Source organism: Perca flavescens, chromosome 2 (genome assembly GCF_004354835.1).
Source record: "Perca flavescens isolate YP-PL-M2 chromosome 2, PFLA_1.0, whole genome shotgun sequence".
Taxonomy (NCBI): domain Eukaryota; kingdom Metazoa; phylum Chordata; class Actinopteri; order Perciformes; family Percidae; genus Perca; species Perca flavescens.
The window spans coordinates 39638059-39656114 of NC_041332.1; the positions used below are offsets into that span (position 1 = coordinate 39638059).

Sequence of the window (18056 nt, forward strand, 5' to 3'; positions counted from 1 at the left end):
AGCTTACTTGGCCAGCCAGGGGTATCAAGATACGTTGCGCAACAAGGAACAATGGCTGCCAAGTCGACCAGAGACCCATAAATGTAAGTATTTTCGGCTTAAAGAATTTATTAAAAAATTATGAAAGTCTTGTTTTGTGCTCTACACAGTCCTGTACATATATATTTGCAACTATATTTGTAACCGAAACGTTTTTAAAAATCGCTAGCTTGCTATGCTAATGTTACATTGCTGATTTGCACAACAGTCCCGCATTTCTCTGCCTTGAATGGACTCCATGCACGTCTACAGTGTTAACTAAACTCCATTAGCAGCAAATTTCACATATCAGTGCATAACACTACTTTCTTTTGAGACACATGGTTTATAAATACCGTCCTGTATCACACAGGGACGCTGGAGGAAACCCAGCAAGCAGTAATCATTTGTAATTCATTCCTGTTCATCTACCTGTACATTGTTGTTGGTTATGATACAGGACACTAATGTAAGAAATGGGGTTGGAGGGAAAGGTTACTGGCCAACAGGCATCAGATCGGGGTCTGGAATTTCAGAATAGCTGTAGCTAGTTTTTTGTTTGTGGTCTTGAGTGTCTGTTTTTAGTTTTATACATTTGAGGGCCTTTTTTATGTGTCACATGTAAGTTATGGTTCTAATAGTTGATAATGGTTCTGTAATATATTTTATATAATGTTTTTGCCTGTTATGTTTACTTTTTTAGGAAATAGAGATTTTTGTTAACAAAGAAAGTGTTTCTGAACATCAATGACATTCAAAACAGTGATAACTGAAACATACCATGCATTGTGTATAGAAATATTTATTGCAAACAGACTTAAGTATGTATGATGATGTAACCAAGTGGCGTCTCATTTCATAGGGGTAGGTTTTCACCCTTACCACTTGGTTTCGATGGACAAGAGCTAGGGTTAAGACGAAGGGGTAGGGGTAAGGGGAAGGGGTAAGATGAGAAATGAGATTCTGCCTTATACACTATCATGCATGGATGGCCGGGCCCCACTATCAAAACAAAGAACAGAGTAGCTCAGATTATGACAGACACAGTGGGAGTGTGACTTCATTCTCTGCTTAGGAAGCCATTACTCCACTATCTTTATGGAGCAAATATTTGTTTAAAGTGCATATTAAATGTTCTGAATGTCGAGTAAAGCCCCTTTTATTAAAAAAACAAAAAAAACTTAAAAAGAGAACAAAGCACTGCAGAACAACAGGCCTGGTGTAAACATACATATATTAAAACATAATTATGAATCTTACTGATCTCCAGTTATAGCAAAAAAAATCACACTAACTGACCATGGCCCTGCCAATGTAAGTGGGCTTTCACACCTGCCTCATTTAGTTTGGCTGAAGTTTGCTCCCCCCTTGGTGCGGTTCGTTTGGGCAGGTGTGGATGCAACAATCGCACTCAGATAGCACTAAAAGCGGACCAAACAAGCGTACAGAGACCTCCTTGAAGAAGAAGAAACACAATAGAAAGAGTCCTTTGGTTCCAAACTTTCATTTCACAATTATTGAGGCGACTGTGCTCCTGGAAACACTCAAAAGTTTTAAAAATTGTTTTATACGTCTGCCCTGATCTATGCCATGCCACAATTTTATCGCAGAGGTCTACAGAGAGTTCCTCGGACTTCATTGCTTGGTTTTAGTCCAGATATGCAGGTGAATTGCTGGATCTACATACTCTCCAAACAATTCACTTTCAATTTGGAGTGCCACAGCAAAAACTTGGAATACTTATGTAGACATTTCATTTTTTTAATTTTTAAAACATTTCAAAAACATGTTTGAATTTTGTCATTATGGTTATTGAGAGTAGCTTGACAGGCAAAAGTGGAAATTTTATCCATTTAAAATTACATCTACAATACAAAGTGTGCAAACAGTGTGGAGGTCTGAATACTTGCTGAAGCCAATGTATATAAAAACCAACCTGATAGTAGTAGTCATCCAGGTAAGGGTCAGTACTTTGCAGCTGCATCATCTGGATCTTGGTTACCCATTCCTTCTCTTTTTGAGTCATAAGATTACTGTAGGGGTCCCTGCTGCGCCGGTCCAATCCAGTCCTGCCACGGTCCCTAAAGGGAAGTTAAAAGACAAAGATGACATGGGCTGCGGTTTAATTAGTCAAAAACATGACCCGTTATGTATTTTTCCTAACCACTTTTCCTCAACCTCGATGGAATACGTTAACGGACGGATGCCAAGGAAACATGTAAAAAAGGAGAATTCATAAGGACTCAGGAAAAGACAACCGTGGCACATGCGAATCCGACTGCACTTGGCTATGAGGCAATTATGCAATGGTAGATGTTATTGATGGTGAAACTAAAACATTCAAAAGATGCACTACAAAATGTGCATCTGGATACTTACATTAAGAGACCGAGAATATCGTATACAAGAAAAAACTGCATCTCTTATTCATATTTTAAATCATTTTATAGCAATAAGAGCTAGAGACATACATTTTTTTTTGCAGCTAAAAGCTAACACTCCGGCCGTCAAGGTGGTTTCTTTGTAGCCCTTATTCCTATAAGTTTTCGATCCAGCCTGGAACTTGTGCCTTTTTTTTTGGAGTCGTTGAGCAATAAAAATCTTACATTCAAGATTTATCCACTTGATGTCCATAAGTTATCAATTTTTCGGTCGTTGCTGCCGCTAGCATGATGCTTTGTGAGAGCTTGTTGATGTTTTGTCAATCAATGTAAGGCAGGTCTGTCACACATTACGCCCATATAGAGAGCCGAAGTCATGCCCTTTTACTTCCGGTCCATGGGACCTTAATTCGGAAAAAATATGAACGAGAGTCAATGGAGAAATAATTATTTTTTGATCCCGTTTGAATTGAGCCATGGATTACAAATATGATGTTCGTCAATTTAAAACATTTTTTAAACCAAAGAAAGTTTCAGTTCATTGTTAAACTATATAGTATAAGATTGTGAAAATACGTAATTAGAAAGACTACACACTTCATGGATGAAGTCTAGCTGAAGCTACGATGTCTGTGTGTATCGTACCGGGGATGTAACGTTACTCTAATGAGCAGAGGATCTCGCTTGTTCTTCTGCTAAACTGCTGAAAACACTTCACTGGATAAAACACAGCAGTTAAGATAACGTTACATGTGTTGTGGAACAGAGCTAAGCTAGCTAGCTAGCGAGCAAACCAAGCATCAAGCTAGGTGAGGTAGATTGTGTGAGACGGGAGATGTAGTTCACTGAGCGGTTTCACACAAAACTACTTTCTTCGGTTGAAAAATTATCTTTTAAATTGACGAACATCATATTTGTAATCCATGGCTCAATTCAAACGGGATCAAAAAATAATTTGATTCTCCCCGTTCACTACCGTTCATATTTTTTCTGAGTTAAGGTCCCATGAGGTCCACCGGAAGGGGAGTGACTTCGGCTCTCTAGAAGGCATCCGAGGGAGAACAAAGATTATCTATTGTGAGGAGAATTCACTCAGTCAGAATAGTAAGATGTGACCAAAGATCATCTATTAGCTGTCTGTGCTTCTTCCGTTGGGGTCCAACCAGTGACGGATCTAGAAATTTTTACATGGGGTGGCAAAGGAGTAGCGAGAGATCTTGGCAGGGTGGCAGGGGAAGACGGTACATGGGAACCCCCATATGTAAACTCACTGCTATGCCCTACTATGCCCCGCAACACCCTGAACTGCTACAACTATTATTTCTAGTCATAGTTCCATTATCTTTGTCGTTACTATAATTGCCACAGTTCATCAAACCAACTGCTACAATTATTATGAATCATCTCTATATCTGTATCCAAACCGGCAGTGGCAGATGGCTGCCCACCAAGAGCCTGGGTCTGTCTGAGGTTTCTGCCCAAAAGGAAGTTTTTCCTCACCACTGTTGCACCAAATGCTTGCTCTTGGGGGAATTGTTGAGTCTTTGTAAATTATAGTGTGCGGTCTAGATCTACTCTCTGTAAAGTGTCTTGTTACGATTATTATAATATTATATGATACTATAAATAAATTTGAATTTAGCTGAAATTGAATTAAATGGCTTGATCATATTTACTGATACAGACAAATGGAATAGAAAATAGAACAGCATGTCTTATTTTATCAGTAAATATGATCAAACAAAAGGTCAAACAACTGCTATGAGAGAAACTGTAAAAGATCATTAGATAATATATGTATATCATAGGTGTGATTGGCATAGGACAAAAAAGCAGGAAAATATACCGTGCACCCAGTAATAGTACCGTTTTGATGGGTGATTTAGCAAATACAATTACACTTTATGTTGTTTATGTTGCAACAACTAAAGACCGAACTAAAGACCAGGGGTAACATTGGGATTTGTTCTGTGGGGGAGCTCACCTTAGGGGGGTCCGGGGGTATGCCCCCGGAAACTTTTTTGAAAAATAAACCATCAAATGGCACTTTCTGGAGAGTTTTGTACAAAGAAATGGAAAATGATGTGCAAAACTGCAAGGTTAAGAGCCTATACTTTCCATTGTTGTAGTATTAGGTATTAGGGCATTTAGCGTTTACATTACTGTTAATCAGTCATCACTTGATTAAACATTGTATTACCTTGTTATGATATAAGAAATGACCCATACAATGTGCCAAACAATGTGCCACATGAAGAGACTGAAGCATATGACAGTAGCAACAGCTGACAAGATTTGGGTCTGTGGTGACCAGGTCCACCTCACACAAACTTCCTTCTCCCAATCTTTCTCTTTACTACCAGACAGACAGACAGACAGACAGACACACAAACTCCTGGCTAAGACGTACTATTTGAGAATATACAGATTTTTGTTGGTTTCTCCAAATACCTGAGGAAAAATGTCATTAGCACCACGTAATAAAAACATTTCTGGCTTGTCACTTTTTGCTATGCTTTTGGCAATTTTTTTTTTTTTTTTTAAAAGGTTTTTGTCTAAAAAGCTTTTAAAGCTTTCTTTATTCATGGTCAATAAACTCAATTTATATGACATTATAGCTATTTTTTTTTGGGTAAAAGAGCAGAAATTACTAATTACACTAATTACAGTAATTACATTACTGGTGTATGTTAAAGTTTAGTCAGTATACGGTTTTAAAAACCATTTAAACATTTTTTTTCCAAATGCTATAAAATTGTATGTATATATATATATATATATATATATATATATATATATATATATATATATATATATATACATATATATATACACATACACACATACACATATATACATACATACATACATACATATATACATACATATATATACATACATACATACATACACCTGCATATAACGTTGTATGGAACCCATAAAACATATCCATGCATCCATGTTAATTTTCTGCAATTTGGTTGAAACCCATATTTCTGATATAAAAAACTTTTTCAAAATGGTCAAATTTGACCCGAGGACAACACAAGGATTAAAAGTCCATACTTGAGGATACTCAGAAACATGTAGCTATTTACCACTTCAAAAAAATGTATGTTGGAACGCCGTTTCACAATCCGCGAAATTGATGTTTTGTTGCGTTTTCTAGTAAATGAAGTACCCTAAGTTTTAGATTAGTTGTTGGTCACTCTCAACACCTTTCTATCCCCTGCTGTGACTTATTAAGTCTGGACTCTGTGCTGCTGCCAGCCTGTGTAGCATTGCTACGTTACTCACCGTCGATCAACTGTTAGCTTCAGCTGGCTAACGTTAGCCGTCAACCTCCAGACTAACGGTTACCGCAAGATAGTGATCTAGCGAGGATTATCCCTCCAGACCACAGTGGACTTCAGTGGACTCTCCATCCCTGTGTCCGCCGATCACTTCGTAGCTTTGAGACACCTGGTCAGCTGTCTGCTTACGCCAGCTAGCTTCTGTTGGCTTCCACCGAGCCAAGCACATCTGTTCGCGCTGTGTAGAAGTCTTTTTCCCGGCTGTAAAATTCATGGTGAAATTACTATTCTAAGACCCTTCAAATCACCTGATTTGTTCAAGTCTTATCCCCTGACCAATCGGCTATGGTCAAATGCCTGCTAATGCGACCCGGTCATTATGTTTACCAGAGCTATGTGCGCACCCCCCCTTCCCAAAACTTTTTTTTGCGGATTTGCATGATTTATGAGAGTCTCATTTTCAGGTTGGAAAAGCCGGAATTCCGGATTTATCCGGAAGAATCACACCCCTGGTATATATGTAAATCTTTACATATCTAACCCTATAACCTATACAACCGAATGGAAATAGCCAAAAACATGTAATTTTACTGAGTGACATGACATGACAATGCTACTGTACTGCAATTTATATGGAAGGAGAATAAAAACAAACCATATGGTCCAGGGGTAACTGCAGGCCTCTTCCTCCCTGTCATCTTCATCTGCCTCCCTCTGATCACTCTCTGCCTCTGTCCCGCTCTCTGAATCTGCAGCCTCCTCTTCATCCCTCAGAGTCAATTCTTCCTTTCGCTTTTTTCTTTCACTTATTTCTGCATCTTCTTCTGTGGTCTTCTCCTGCTCTGACCCGCCTAGTCTCTCCAGTTTACTGCCTTCTCCTTCTTCATTTCCCTCCTTCTCTTCCTCCTGTGCACTACTCAGAATTTTCTTGGCTGGCAATATCCCCACTTTTAGGCTTCAGCTAATATCTCCAGCTACTCTGGTCTGCAAAAGTCAAGATGTGAAAAGCTCGGGTTATCCTTGTATTACATTACACTGTAGAGCCCTATAGCAGTTATGTTTAGACTAGCCTTCTTAATCCCACTGTATTTGTTGTTTTCCCAGTTTGACTGTAAAGGAGGTCACCTGGGGTCCGTTCCAGGAAGGAGGTTTAACAAAATCGGAGTCTAACCCTGATGTCTGAGTTGATTTACCCTGAGATGGGAAACTCAAGAGTTTTCGGTTCCAGAACAGCTGATTTGAGTTGGTTCAATCACCTCGGAGTATGTTCACTCAGGGTTACGTGAGTGCACCACCACTATAAAAAGGCAGCGTGAATGGAGCCATGATTCTACGATTCACCATGGTAACAACCACAAACAAACGGGTCGACGGAAATACTCATGCGCACAAACAGCGAGTTTGAACATGCATTTCGTTAAAAAAAGCAAGACAGCTGCTGCTGCAAAAAAGAGAGAGAATTGGTGTGGGAGAAAATTGCTGCTCGAGTCAATGCGTAAGCATTAACAGTGTATTAATTTCATATTTAATCACAATTAACTTATATTACTGGTGAAAACTGGAATTGTATTACACCTATAATTTCATTTAGGTGCAATCCTGCGGGCGAAAAAGTAGGCTATACTAATCCCATTCTGAGGCTGCAGCACCATTATCATTAATAGAACTATAATGTATAATCATTTTTTTTTTTTTTTAATGGCTCTCACTGGTTTGTGTCAAAGGGAACACTACAAAAACATTTCAGAGCGAGTCACACTTTTCTGACGGCTCTGCCAACACGTTTATCTGTGTTTTTTTTGCCCCCAAAGGTGCCTTCCAGGCAGCGCTGCCTGGAAGGCACCTTTGGGGGCACTGGTTATGGTTAAGGTTAGGGTTAGGTGCTTTGAAGGCAGCGTTCGCAGCGCTGCCTGTAAGGAGCAGTTGGGGGGAAAAAAAACATAATTGAGCTGCATACAGTGGCTTTATTATTACAGTATGATCCACTACACTGTTATAAAGAAAACGACCAGGTTAGGTTCATAAGCTCAGTTACTATAGTAACTGACTCTGAGGTTAAGTTACCTCTCTTTCTGAAACGGAAAACCCAGAGTTTCCCTCATGTCAGGGTTAACAAACTCAGAGTTTTCACTAAACCTGCTTTCTGGAACGGACCCCTGGTTTAATTTGTGCAGCCTTATTGCCGTGATATGTGAGAGGAAGTGGATTTCATAGTACTCCTTAACTAATCACATACAAATGATCGGTCTCAGCAAGCACTGTGTAGTGTGTTGTAAGTCAACCCTCTATAAACATGAATTCAAACATGCCAGTTTGTAATATTTTGTATTGTGCTGTTGCTGTCTTTACTAAAATCAAAGTGCAGAATGCTCTAACAAATCACGAGGGAACGATTTGAGTTTTGGCTAACCAGTCCTTCCAGAAAAATGCGTTTTTTTGGGATTGTTGCAGGCAAAACACCTTGATTATGCGGCACGTTTTCTTAAAAAATGCGATGGAATATGCAGGATATTTATGCAATTTTATGTGTTTACGTCGCGTAATTACGTCACTTCATAACGTTCCCATGGCAACAGGGGAAAATGGCGGCTCTCGTGTGAAGTAAATGCAACATTTTTAAACTTTTTTAAAATGCAGTTGGGTTGTCGAGGTCAAAAAACTATAGCAGCTGTGAATCAAATAAACGTAGTATAAATAATGTTATGTCATTTTTTACTCTTACACTGAATGTTTGCTGCTTCAATCCAGATGAGTATTGAAAAGTATTTTCCACGACTGAAAAAGGCACGTGTTGAGGAAGAGAAGCAGCCTGAACTGGAGGTATCAGTCTGAAACAGAGCTGAAAAGGCCGACCAGTGTTGTTATTAGTTATGTTAATTATTTTCAGGCTTCAACCAGTGAAAGACAGGGTCAGGGAGAGAAAGGACAGCATCCAACTGCGTGTCCTCCTCAGTTTTTGACTTTTTAAATGTGTGATTGTGTAAAGGTGTCCACGAGATACCAACCTTTCGTGAACTTGTGAATTTCGCCAGCCGTCTTCTCTCATGTTGATGGAGACAGACGCTGTGTGCATGGAGGGGAGGGGCTGTGTGTGTGTGTGTTAGAGTCCTGCAAGCCCGTCGGGGTCCGATGGGGCCCGACAGTGTGCCCATCTTAGTAGCGTGTGACGTGTGTGTTTGCGTGTGTAGCAGAGACAGCGCGCATCAGAGAGCATGTTTCAGAGAGAGAGAGAGCGCATCAAAGAGCGGAGAGAGCAGGGAAAGGAAATGCAGTTGAACGAATACGATATATATATATATATATATATATATATACGATAAATAGCCTGCTAAATATCTGGAATATGTCTTCTATCCATCAGCAAGCCTCCTTGGCTTGCTTCTTTGAACAGTACATACAAAGTGCTTGAGCGCCGATTTGCGAGCGTTGAGCCAACGCCAATTTGCGTCTGATGTAGGGCTTTTGTCAAGGAGCCCCAAAAACTGGCAAGTAAAAACTCATGGCTTGAGTCCTGTAGTGTGAACTAGGCATTAGTGATCCCGGACCACAGTACTGTGTGTGTAACCTTGCAGCTCTTAGAACCTCATTGTTCATATGTACACAAACATACACACTTGCTTACCCTCCCCGGTTCTGCATGCGTTGGGTGAGCATGCGTCGGTGCTGGGGGTGAAGGTGTGTGGTGTTGTGTCGGATAGGTGGCGTGTGGTTGGGGGGGCCATGAAGGGGTGGCGGACCCATTCTATGACCAAGTGGAGGAGGAGGGCCCCCGAAGAACGGCCTAAAACCACCACCTGGTAACAAAGGAGGCGCTGGACCACCATGAGGAAAACCAGCCACCTGGGAAGAGAGGAGGAGGAGGGGGGTATTACCTAGTGAGAATGATTAATTTCATTTATAAGTGAAGCAGTGGTGTGTGTGTGTGTGTGTGTGTGTGTGTGTGTGTGTGATCCCGCATACGCAATATGCCAGATGAGCGTTATTACTTTGGTAGCAACCACATTTCTCAAAGCTTCATTACAGTTTGACTATCTTATTTTCAAGATATTACCTATTACCAGAGTTGTAATGCATATCAGTAAGTTATGCATTTCCGCAGCAATCTAAAAAGACCATCTGCTGTACCAACCTGAGAGTTGAGCAGCTGAGCCCGTTGAATCTGTGACAGGACAGGACCAACTCCAGGAGGGAACGGACCGCGACACAGCGGAGAGTTCTGAACAAAAACAGCACATAGAAACTTCATACTCTGGAGTAATGAAAATGGAAGTTGGTTTGTCTCTCTCGTCTTTATTTCTTAAAATAAAAATGAAATGTAAAAATTGTTACTTTCTTGCCAAGACAGCCTAATATCAAATTTAAAAAAGCTTTATATCCCATCACAATATGAACGCCATGAAAAGCTTTGACCATGATGCGATGATCGCAATTTACCATTTTAGAAACGTCGTCCGTATTAAGTATATAACATTTGTTGGACTGCAAAACAGACAGCAAATTAGGACATCTCCTTAAATACAGAGACAACACAAACCTTGTGTTAATAATAAAACAGGTTTGCAGACCCAATGTTTAAGCTATTCACGGAGGATTATTATTAATATAAAAATGCTGTCATTCTTTCGGGGGGAGGGGGGTTGGGAGGGTGTGCCATCCCCCCAAAACAATGGTAGAGGAAACACTGATGCTCTTTGATTTAATGTTCATACAAAGCTGAAAAACCAGAGGGAAGGATGGAGGAGAGGAAAAACTCACAGCTATATTGAGTAGGGTGTTGGGTGACACACGCTCAGGAAAAGGAGGAGGGTATCTGTGTTGGACTGGGGCTCTCACATGAACCGCCGTGGGGTGGTGGATCTACACACACACACACACACACACACACACACACACACACACACACACACACACACACACAGTACAGGGTTAACAGAAACAAAGCAAACTACATGTTAAGTAATATCACAATATGATGCAGCATGGTAACTACTACAACTAATAAGACTAGTCGTAATTAGTGGGGGGCTAACTGACCAACTAGATACCATAAATCTCTTTGAATTTATTAAAAACTTAAAATAAATTACTGCTACTGAATATATTTTATCGGTTAAGCCTACATGTTTAAACTTGGAAAATGTCTGACTAGGACATCCTGCGGTAGTATAAAAGAAAGACGGTGGTAGGTGGTCCATCAAGTGTATTTAAAAACATTTGGCTTCTACTAGGACAAATGGCATTCCAAATTGGCATACAGCAAAAACAATGGGGGGCTTTTTTGAGAAGTGCTGGCTTGGCTTGACTGTGCTTCGGACAGCACGGAAGGGATTTACATCTCCACTACAAGAGCTCTACTGCTTAAAGGTGTGTCTTTAAATGTAATCTGTCAATGACATTTAAAAAAAAAGTCACAACTTTTGTTCCTATAATTTCTTCACGATAAAAGTCCCATTAGTTTGTTAGTTAAAAGCTATTATTATGAAGCAGCAACATCAGGAAATGTTGGGATTTCATCAGCAGCAACTTAACTCCTATACAGGCAAGGCGCCAGGATGAAGTGAGGCAGGCCGTGACTTGTTTTTCCATCTGTCTGTCTGTCTGTCTGTCAATCAATTTCAGTAGCCGGGACAGCGCCACACCTAGGCCTACACACACCCCCCAAACAGTGCCTAGTCTGAGAACTAGTTATAATTAATTTTGATGCATAACTAAATAATGTGGGATTACTATTCCTTATTTCAAGGGCTACTGGATTTTCTGAGGTAATGCACATATAAAAAGGAAAAGATAATAAATAAATATAAATATAATATATATATATATATATATATATATATATAAAATCAAATATTGATTTTGACATTGATTATCATGCCAACAAGCGAAGCTTCAAAGCATTTGTGTCAGCTTTAATACAATCTATGGTTTAAAATGATAATGCAAAAGAACGTAAATGGTGTGGCATGGTTGGACTGGGCGCAGCCAAAAGTGCCAATGGAAAAACACCATTACCGACCACCTTAACGATCGTGAAAAGGGGGGCATAATGGTGAAAAAAATATACAAATCAGTAAAGAAGCACAGTAGAATGACAAGAACAGTTGTCTGTTATTCACCTGATGATTCAGGGCATGGCTCATAGGCTGTTTGGGCGGGGTCCCAATAGGCACTGCCCTCACCGGTGGGGAGCCAATCACAGGGGAAGAAGAGCGTGGAGGTGGGACCCTTTCTGACAAATCACGTCCTTCATCATTCCTACTTTGAGGAGGTCGTTTAGGAAGGCCCACCTCCTTGATTATAGACATTAGTGGACTATCCTGAAGAGCAGGAAGAGGGTGAATAACATATTAGAAAAATACAGATGATGAATCAACAGCTTAGTCGAGCCCTGTCATAATGTACAAAGGGAGATACAATTAGGAGAAATATTTGTTGTCTATATTCAGTTGATACACATCGTAATTAACATATTGAAAAGAAAGTTGAGTAATATTTCAAAATGGGATTTTTTTTTATTTTGACCATAAATTACTTAAATATAAATTAATATCAACAGTGACTATGGATGCCAAAAATGGCCGAGCTTCAGGGGCTTTAATGAAAAAAATGGTTACAGGAATCTGTACTCCCTGTTAATCTTAAACGATTGTTGGGGGGTTATTTTCTACATCTCCATCATAATGTATTACAATTGCGAGGTATTTTGTACATCCCCATCATATTACAATTACAGGTACATGGATTTAGATGGTGGCCATTATGCAATAATTTAGCAATGCAGAGGCGAGAAGCATTTTCAACTTCATTTATTAACTTTGTTAGTGTAATGTTTAAAATGTCCTATTAGGGTAATTTTGAATCAGTTTTAAGTTATGCCCTATACAATTTTTAAAAGCTATTCCCCCGGGCATTGGCTCTGCCAAGGAGCAGCTGTGGCTCAGGTGGTAGAGCAGTCGCCTACCAATTGGAAGGTTGGTGGTTCAATCCCTGGCCCTGCAGTCCCATTTTTCCTCCTGATGTTTGTCAATAAGATAAGCAGATGGCACCTTGTACGGCAGCCTCGGCCCCAATGTATGAATGTGTGTGAACGGTGCCAGTAATATGTAAAAGCGTCATGAGTAGTAGTCATTCCATTTACATCTGCATGTTGCCATGATAAGCTGTTCAACTAGATATGGATGCCCAGTGTTTTGAAGAGGGAGTGTCCCCTACCTCCATGTGTGTAACCAGTCCGGGGGTGACACTGACTGGCCCAAACCCCATACTGTTCTCCCAGATACTGTGAGAGTTCATCTAGAGATTATGAGAAAAAAAAAGGTCCTGAAACAAAAAGTTTAAATAAACATAATAGCAAGTTTCTTCTCTTTAAATTGTCCCTTTGCACAATCCGGGAATATAAACATATAGGGAATAAATATAGGGGGATTGCATTTCAACCAACTAGTTTGCAGGCTTTAAAAAATACTACAGAATAATACACACAGTCAGTTAAAAAACTAACCTGGGCCATAGGAGCAGTCCCTCTGCGCAGCAAGTGTTGCTGCTGTTGGTAGCTGAGCAAAGACGAGGGAGAAGGGCCAGGAGGAAGGCCTGGAGAAGTAGATATTTAAATTAGACAGGGCAAATACAGCAGGGTAAACCACATTGTCACAAAGTAGTGTCTGTAGTAGTGTGTCTGAAGGTAAATTTGTAGCAATGTAACATTAATCACATTGTGACAAAACAGAATATTTATTCTTAGCTAAACAATGACACCACTGCACTGTTAAGACTGAACACAAAGCATGGTGAATTAGGGCTGGGCAATAAAACAATCTCGAAACGGGATCGCAATAAAACTCAGGTCGATTTACCAGATAACACAACTGCCAGCGTCTGGCTTTTCGGATTGCCAGACACGCCCACTTCCTATTGTGAGCGTTTGTCTCTTGCCGGTGTTGTGTGGAAGTGTGTTCCCCTCCTGTGTTTAGTGTTTCCTTGCTGTTAAAATATGTAGCGCCCCATCCATAATTATAGTTAGAGATATGGTTTGGTTCAGGTAACGTTAGGGGGAAACACATATGGACGCGGGAAAAGTCTTTGATGGTGAATGTGGAGCCGAGGGCAGCAAAAGTGATGGTGGACATTCACAAAAGCGACGAGGAGCAGATTGAGCCGGTCTGCAAAATATGCTGGCAGGTGGTGGCAAGCAGGACAGAAAATACAACAAATATTTTCTATCACCTGCACAGGTACCATTTAGCGAGCACACGGAGTATAAAAATGCAGACTCATGCTGGCCCGCGTCCACACACACAGCCTGCAAGTTAAAAGTAGTACTTTTAGATCGACTGCTGTTAACCGCACTAGCATTAGCTGTGTTGTAGCTGCTATACCAAACCAACAATCAACCTTGTCTTCTTTTGCGGCCATTGTCCCATATGAAAAACCTTTAAAAAGGCATGTTTTTTTTATTTTATATGTTAATAAACTATATTCTAAAGTGCAATTAAACCTCTGGTTTCTTCCGGCTTCAGTCAGGTGCACTTCAAACAGGCACTAGCTCAGCCTATGGTAAATTCAGTGTTTCCTTTAGGATCTTTTTTTAGCAGTGGGGGCAGGTCCGAACCCCCCCACCCCTGTATTTTTTGAGTTATTATATAGGCCAACTTTGATCTTGACATATAGGCTAAGCATTCTGTAGCAAACAATAATAAACCCACTATTAATTACATTATCTTAATGCAGTGTAACTAATTCAGCATGTACATAATGCACCTAAAATACAAACGTGAGCAAGGGCTTTGAGCAATCGCTATTATATCGAATCAACAGCCATGCAATTTAGCTAGCAGGTGAAGAACACAAACAACGAAAATCACCAGTTAACTTAATTTAAATTTGCAACACCAGGCTTAAATTAACTGAAAAAATAAGTTACACGACTTACAGTTCTCAAGGATGTACACACACAATCTCAACTGGCATATCATCCGGACAGCGTCTCTTTTTCCTTTCTCCCTTTTTCTGCCGAGTGACCGCGCTATTCTCCGACATGCACTCTAACAATGCAGCCCTATTTCTGATACCGTGGGGGACAGAAATGTTGCCGTGGGGGGCCACCACGGTCAAATCAACATAGAGGAAACACTGGAATTGTTGTTGAGTGTGAGGAATCTTTGAATGGGCAACAATTTAAGAGAAAATTAGGAGGTAATTGGCGTCCAAATCTGTATTTGAATGCTTTGTTGTTATTGATTTTTTTCAAGTAACTAGTGCAGATCCCGTTCAAAACATGACCGTTGGAAACAGGTCGATTGCTTGGGCTCCTACATTGCTGCTTGCAGCCTTTTCCAGAACCATTGTACCCCAAAATAACTCAGGGTTTCTGCAGGTATCAGCAAATCTAATTTCATGCTTTTTCATGCCCTTTTTCATGCCACTTTAAACTAATTTCATGCCCATGTCCAACTGCAGATACTTTAACACACAAATTGTAAGCATTTGACAATGCCAATATTTTATATTTGAAAATCCAAATTTAACTGTCAGATGGCTCACAAGACGGTTTAAAGTGCTTCACAAAATAAGAACAACAACAGAAATACAAATATTTAAAACACTCTCTTGCCCCGTGGATCTCAAAACAACATGCACCGATAATTAAAAGTAATGAACCTATACTGCTTACGGCAGTAGGCAAATTCGCCAAAATCATGTCAACCAGTCCCAAAAATTAGACTAACTTCAAGTAAGCACCGCCACCTGAACTGAAAGCTGGTATTGAAACAGGGTGTAGCCAGACTTTGGTTTCTAAGGGGGAATACCCTCTGTCCTCCCCACCACACCCACCCACCCACACCCACCCACACTGAGGAGCCAGGTGAGGAAAATCCACCAATGGGGAGCCGTTAGTGCATATGTCTTAGTTCCTTTCCTTTTTGCTCCAACTCTGTCTAAACAGCAGAAGTTGCGTTGCTGGTCACGGCAAAAAAATTCTAAACAGTTAACTGCTGCCTGCCTTTAAGCGCCAACTTGTGACTCTCGGACTGCATGTGTGATTTCACCACATTGAAGCCCATTGTGCAAAGTTTGAAGTTTTTTTGGCACACTCCGCAAAATGCCTCTCCGGGTTTACCGTCGACAGGCTTTAACAAGGTTCTGAATAGTTCATTCTCCAACCACTTCTGCTGAAACTTGCATTTTCACATTTTTCCATCATTTGATATTTCCTCCGTTCTTTCGCCACAGCGTACACTCACACCATAGACAGTAGACTCACACTCTCGCGACTTTGTGCACCAGCCGTAAAAAACAGCCAATTAAAAAGGTTCCGCCTGTCAACCATTAGGCTATACTTCAGATCAAAATTAGATTTAGATGTTTATATAATCAAAATAAATCGTGAAAAACAATGTTTTTATTCCATCAACTTTACATAATTTTTAATGCCTTTGAACATCGAAGTTCATGCTTTTTCATGCCAGTTCAGGCCTGAATTTTCACAAAATTTAATTACTTTTCATGCTTTTTAATGACCCACGGAAACCCTGTAACTTACAGAAGGCACCGAAACTACTTAATATGCAACTGAACTAATGTAATGGTTATTTTTAATTAGAATGCAGATAAAAGCCTCCTACTAGACTTGGAAATACTCATGTCAATTTTCACATCATCATTAGTTACGTGACAAGGTTGGTAATGGACGATGGTTAAGTTGGCTTTCTAATCGGTAACTGATAACACTAATAGAAAAACAATTATTGCAGTAATTCTCACCTGAGGTAGAGGGCCCAGGAGGCAGCTGGTGCTGCAGGTGATGGGGATGCTGGTGTGGTTGATTGGGATGCAGAATGGAGGGCAGGACTCTGGGTAGGTCTAGGCCCTGCAGAGCAGACAGACTGGATCCTGAAGAGCTGGGGGATGGACCAGGTCTCTCAGCTGCCCCGACCCCAGCAATGGCCGGGTCAGCTTCCAGGATGAGTCTGGCCAGGGACTCCGCCAAGTCGCCTTCCCCTCCTCGATCCTCCACATCTAAAGACAGTTTTACTTTGGATTTTCCAACCAGGTGAATTTCTTTCCAGGTATGTTATTGCTCTAAATATTATATCTTAAAACAACTAGTCAAGAAAAATATGTGACTAGCAATACTGTTCAGTTATCCAATCAATTTGGCCTCTATCTCACCCAGTACAGTGTACACCCCATGTAGGCTGAGTCCTTTGCAAGGGGCACGTGTTTAAATCCGACCTACAGCCCTTTGCTGCATGTCACCCCCCCCTTTCCGGTCTATCCACTGTCACTAGTACCACAGCATTCCTCTAATTACATTACTAACCTGATGGAGGGGGTCCAGAGGAAGACGAGGAGAATTTGAGTGAAGGGATGGAAGATGGTTGGGGGAGATGGCCCGTAGAGGAAGGAAGATGGGTGGAGGATGAGTCCTCAACTCCTCTGGAATTTGATTCTCCTCCCATCTCCCCTCCTAACCCCAGTCCTAACCCGTCCCTTTCATCGAGCTGAGCGAGGCGTTTGTGTTCCTCCTGCCAGTCGTCATCTGGAAGAGGAGAGAAGGCAGACAAGAGTGGTTGTTTATTTGATGGCGATGAATATCTGTCCTGCGATTTTACATATAGTTCTAGAGACAGATGTTTTTTGGCTTATAACTATGACAAATTGTCTCAAGGGTGATTTCACAATCTCAGTAGCGGGTTTATAAAAAGGTGACAAATAGGGCTGTACCGAATCGTTCAAAGCTTCATTCATAACGTTGACATTCAAATCATACATCGTACATCATCATTGTAATCAGACTTTAACCATCACTCCTCAGAGAACTGCCTCCTAGTCTGAGATCTTTTTCTAGTTAAAGAGCCAGTTATCATTAGGGAGTTTCCATGTTTTTTAGGAGTTTGCTCACACTAATACATGTAAAAAAAAAAGAAAGAAAATAGCATTAATTCAGTAAGAAAGTGAAAAAGAATATGTGTATTAGGTATAAATTCATTTTATTTTCTTTTATTTGAAAGTCCGGCCGCCAGAGTGCTTAGAAAAATTCTGAAAAAAATGTAGTTGATGATCCCTGCTGTAGACTCTGTCCAGTCAGAGACATATATTGTGTAATTGATGTTTTCAGTTCAATTAATTAATTCCAAGTAAATGGAACACTCATAAGATGTCACCAAAATCACTCGGTCCCCTTTAAATCTTTCAGAAAATGATGTAAGTGTATCGAATTATATCAAATTGTATCGAATCGTATCGTTGCCGTGATCGTGAGCTGAATATCGTGTATCGTATCGTGAGATTAGTGTATCGCTACAGCCCTACTGTCTACATGTATTTATGTTGACAAAACTGCCAAGGATTTTTTTTTAAAGGG

The 18056-nt window shown here is 40.4% G+C and overlaps 1 protein-coding gene across 2 annotated transcripts in view; it reads right to left on the bottom strand.

The window, feature by feature from the left end:
- patl1 (PAT1 homolog 1, processing body mRNA decay factor) overlaps positions 1-18056 on the bottom strand; it is a 53413-nt gene that overhangs the window by 18125 nt on the left and 17232 nt on the right. For both annotated transcript variants that reach the window (XM_028600438.1, XM_028600445.1), the window contains exons 3-11: positions 17013-17231; positions 16454-16708; positions 13194-13282; positions 12905-12985; positions 11809-12009; positions 10448-10549; positions 9822-9908; positions 9315-9532; positions 1955-2099 (exon numbers count right to left, since the gene is read on the bottom strand). In XM_028600438.1, coding sequence (XP_028456239.1) covers positions 1955-2099; positions 9315-9532; positions 9822-9908; positions 10448-10549; positions 11809-12009; positions 12905-12985; positions 13194-13282; positions 16454-16708; positions 17013-17231 — 1397 coding nt within the window. The remainder of the gene's footprint in view (positions 1-1954; positions 2100-9314; positions 9533-9821; positions 9909-10447; positions 10550-11808; positions 12010-12904; positions 12986-13193; positions 13283-16453; positions 16709-17012; positions 17232-18056) is intronic.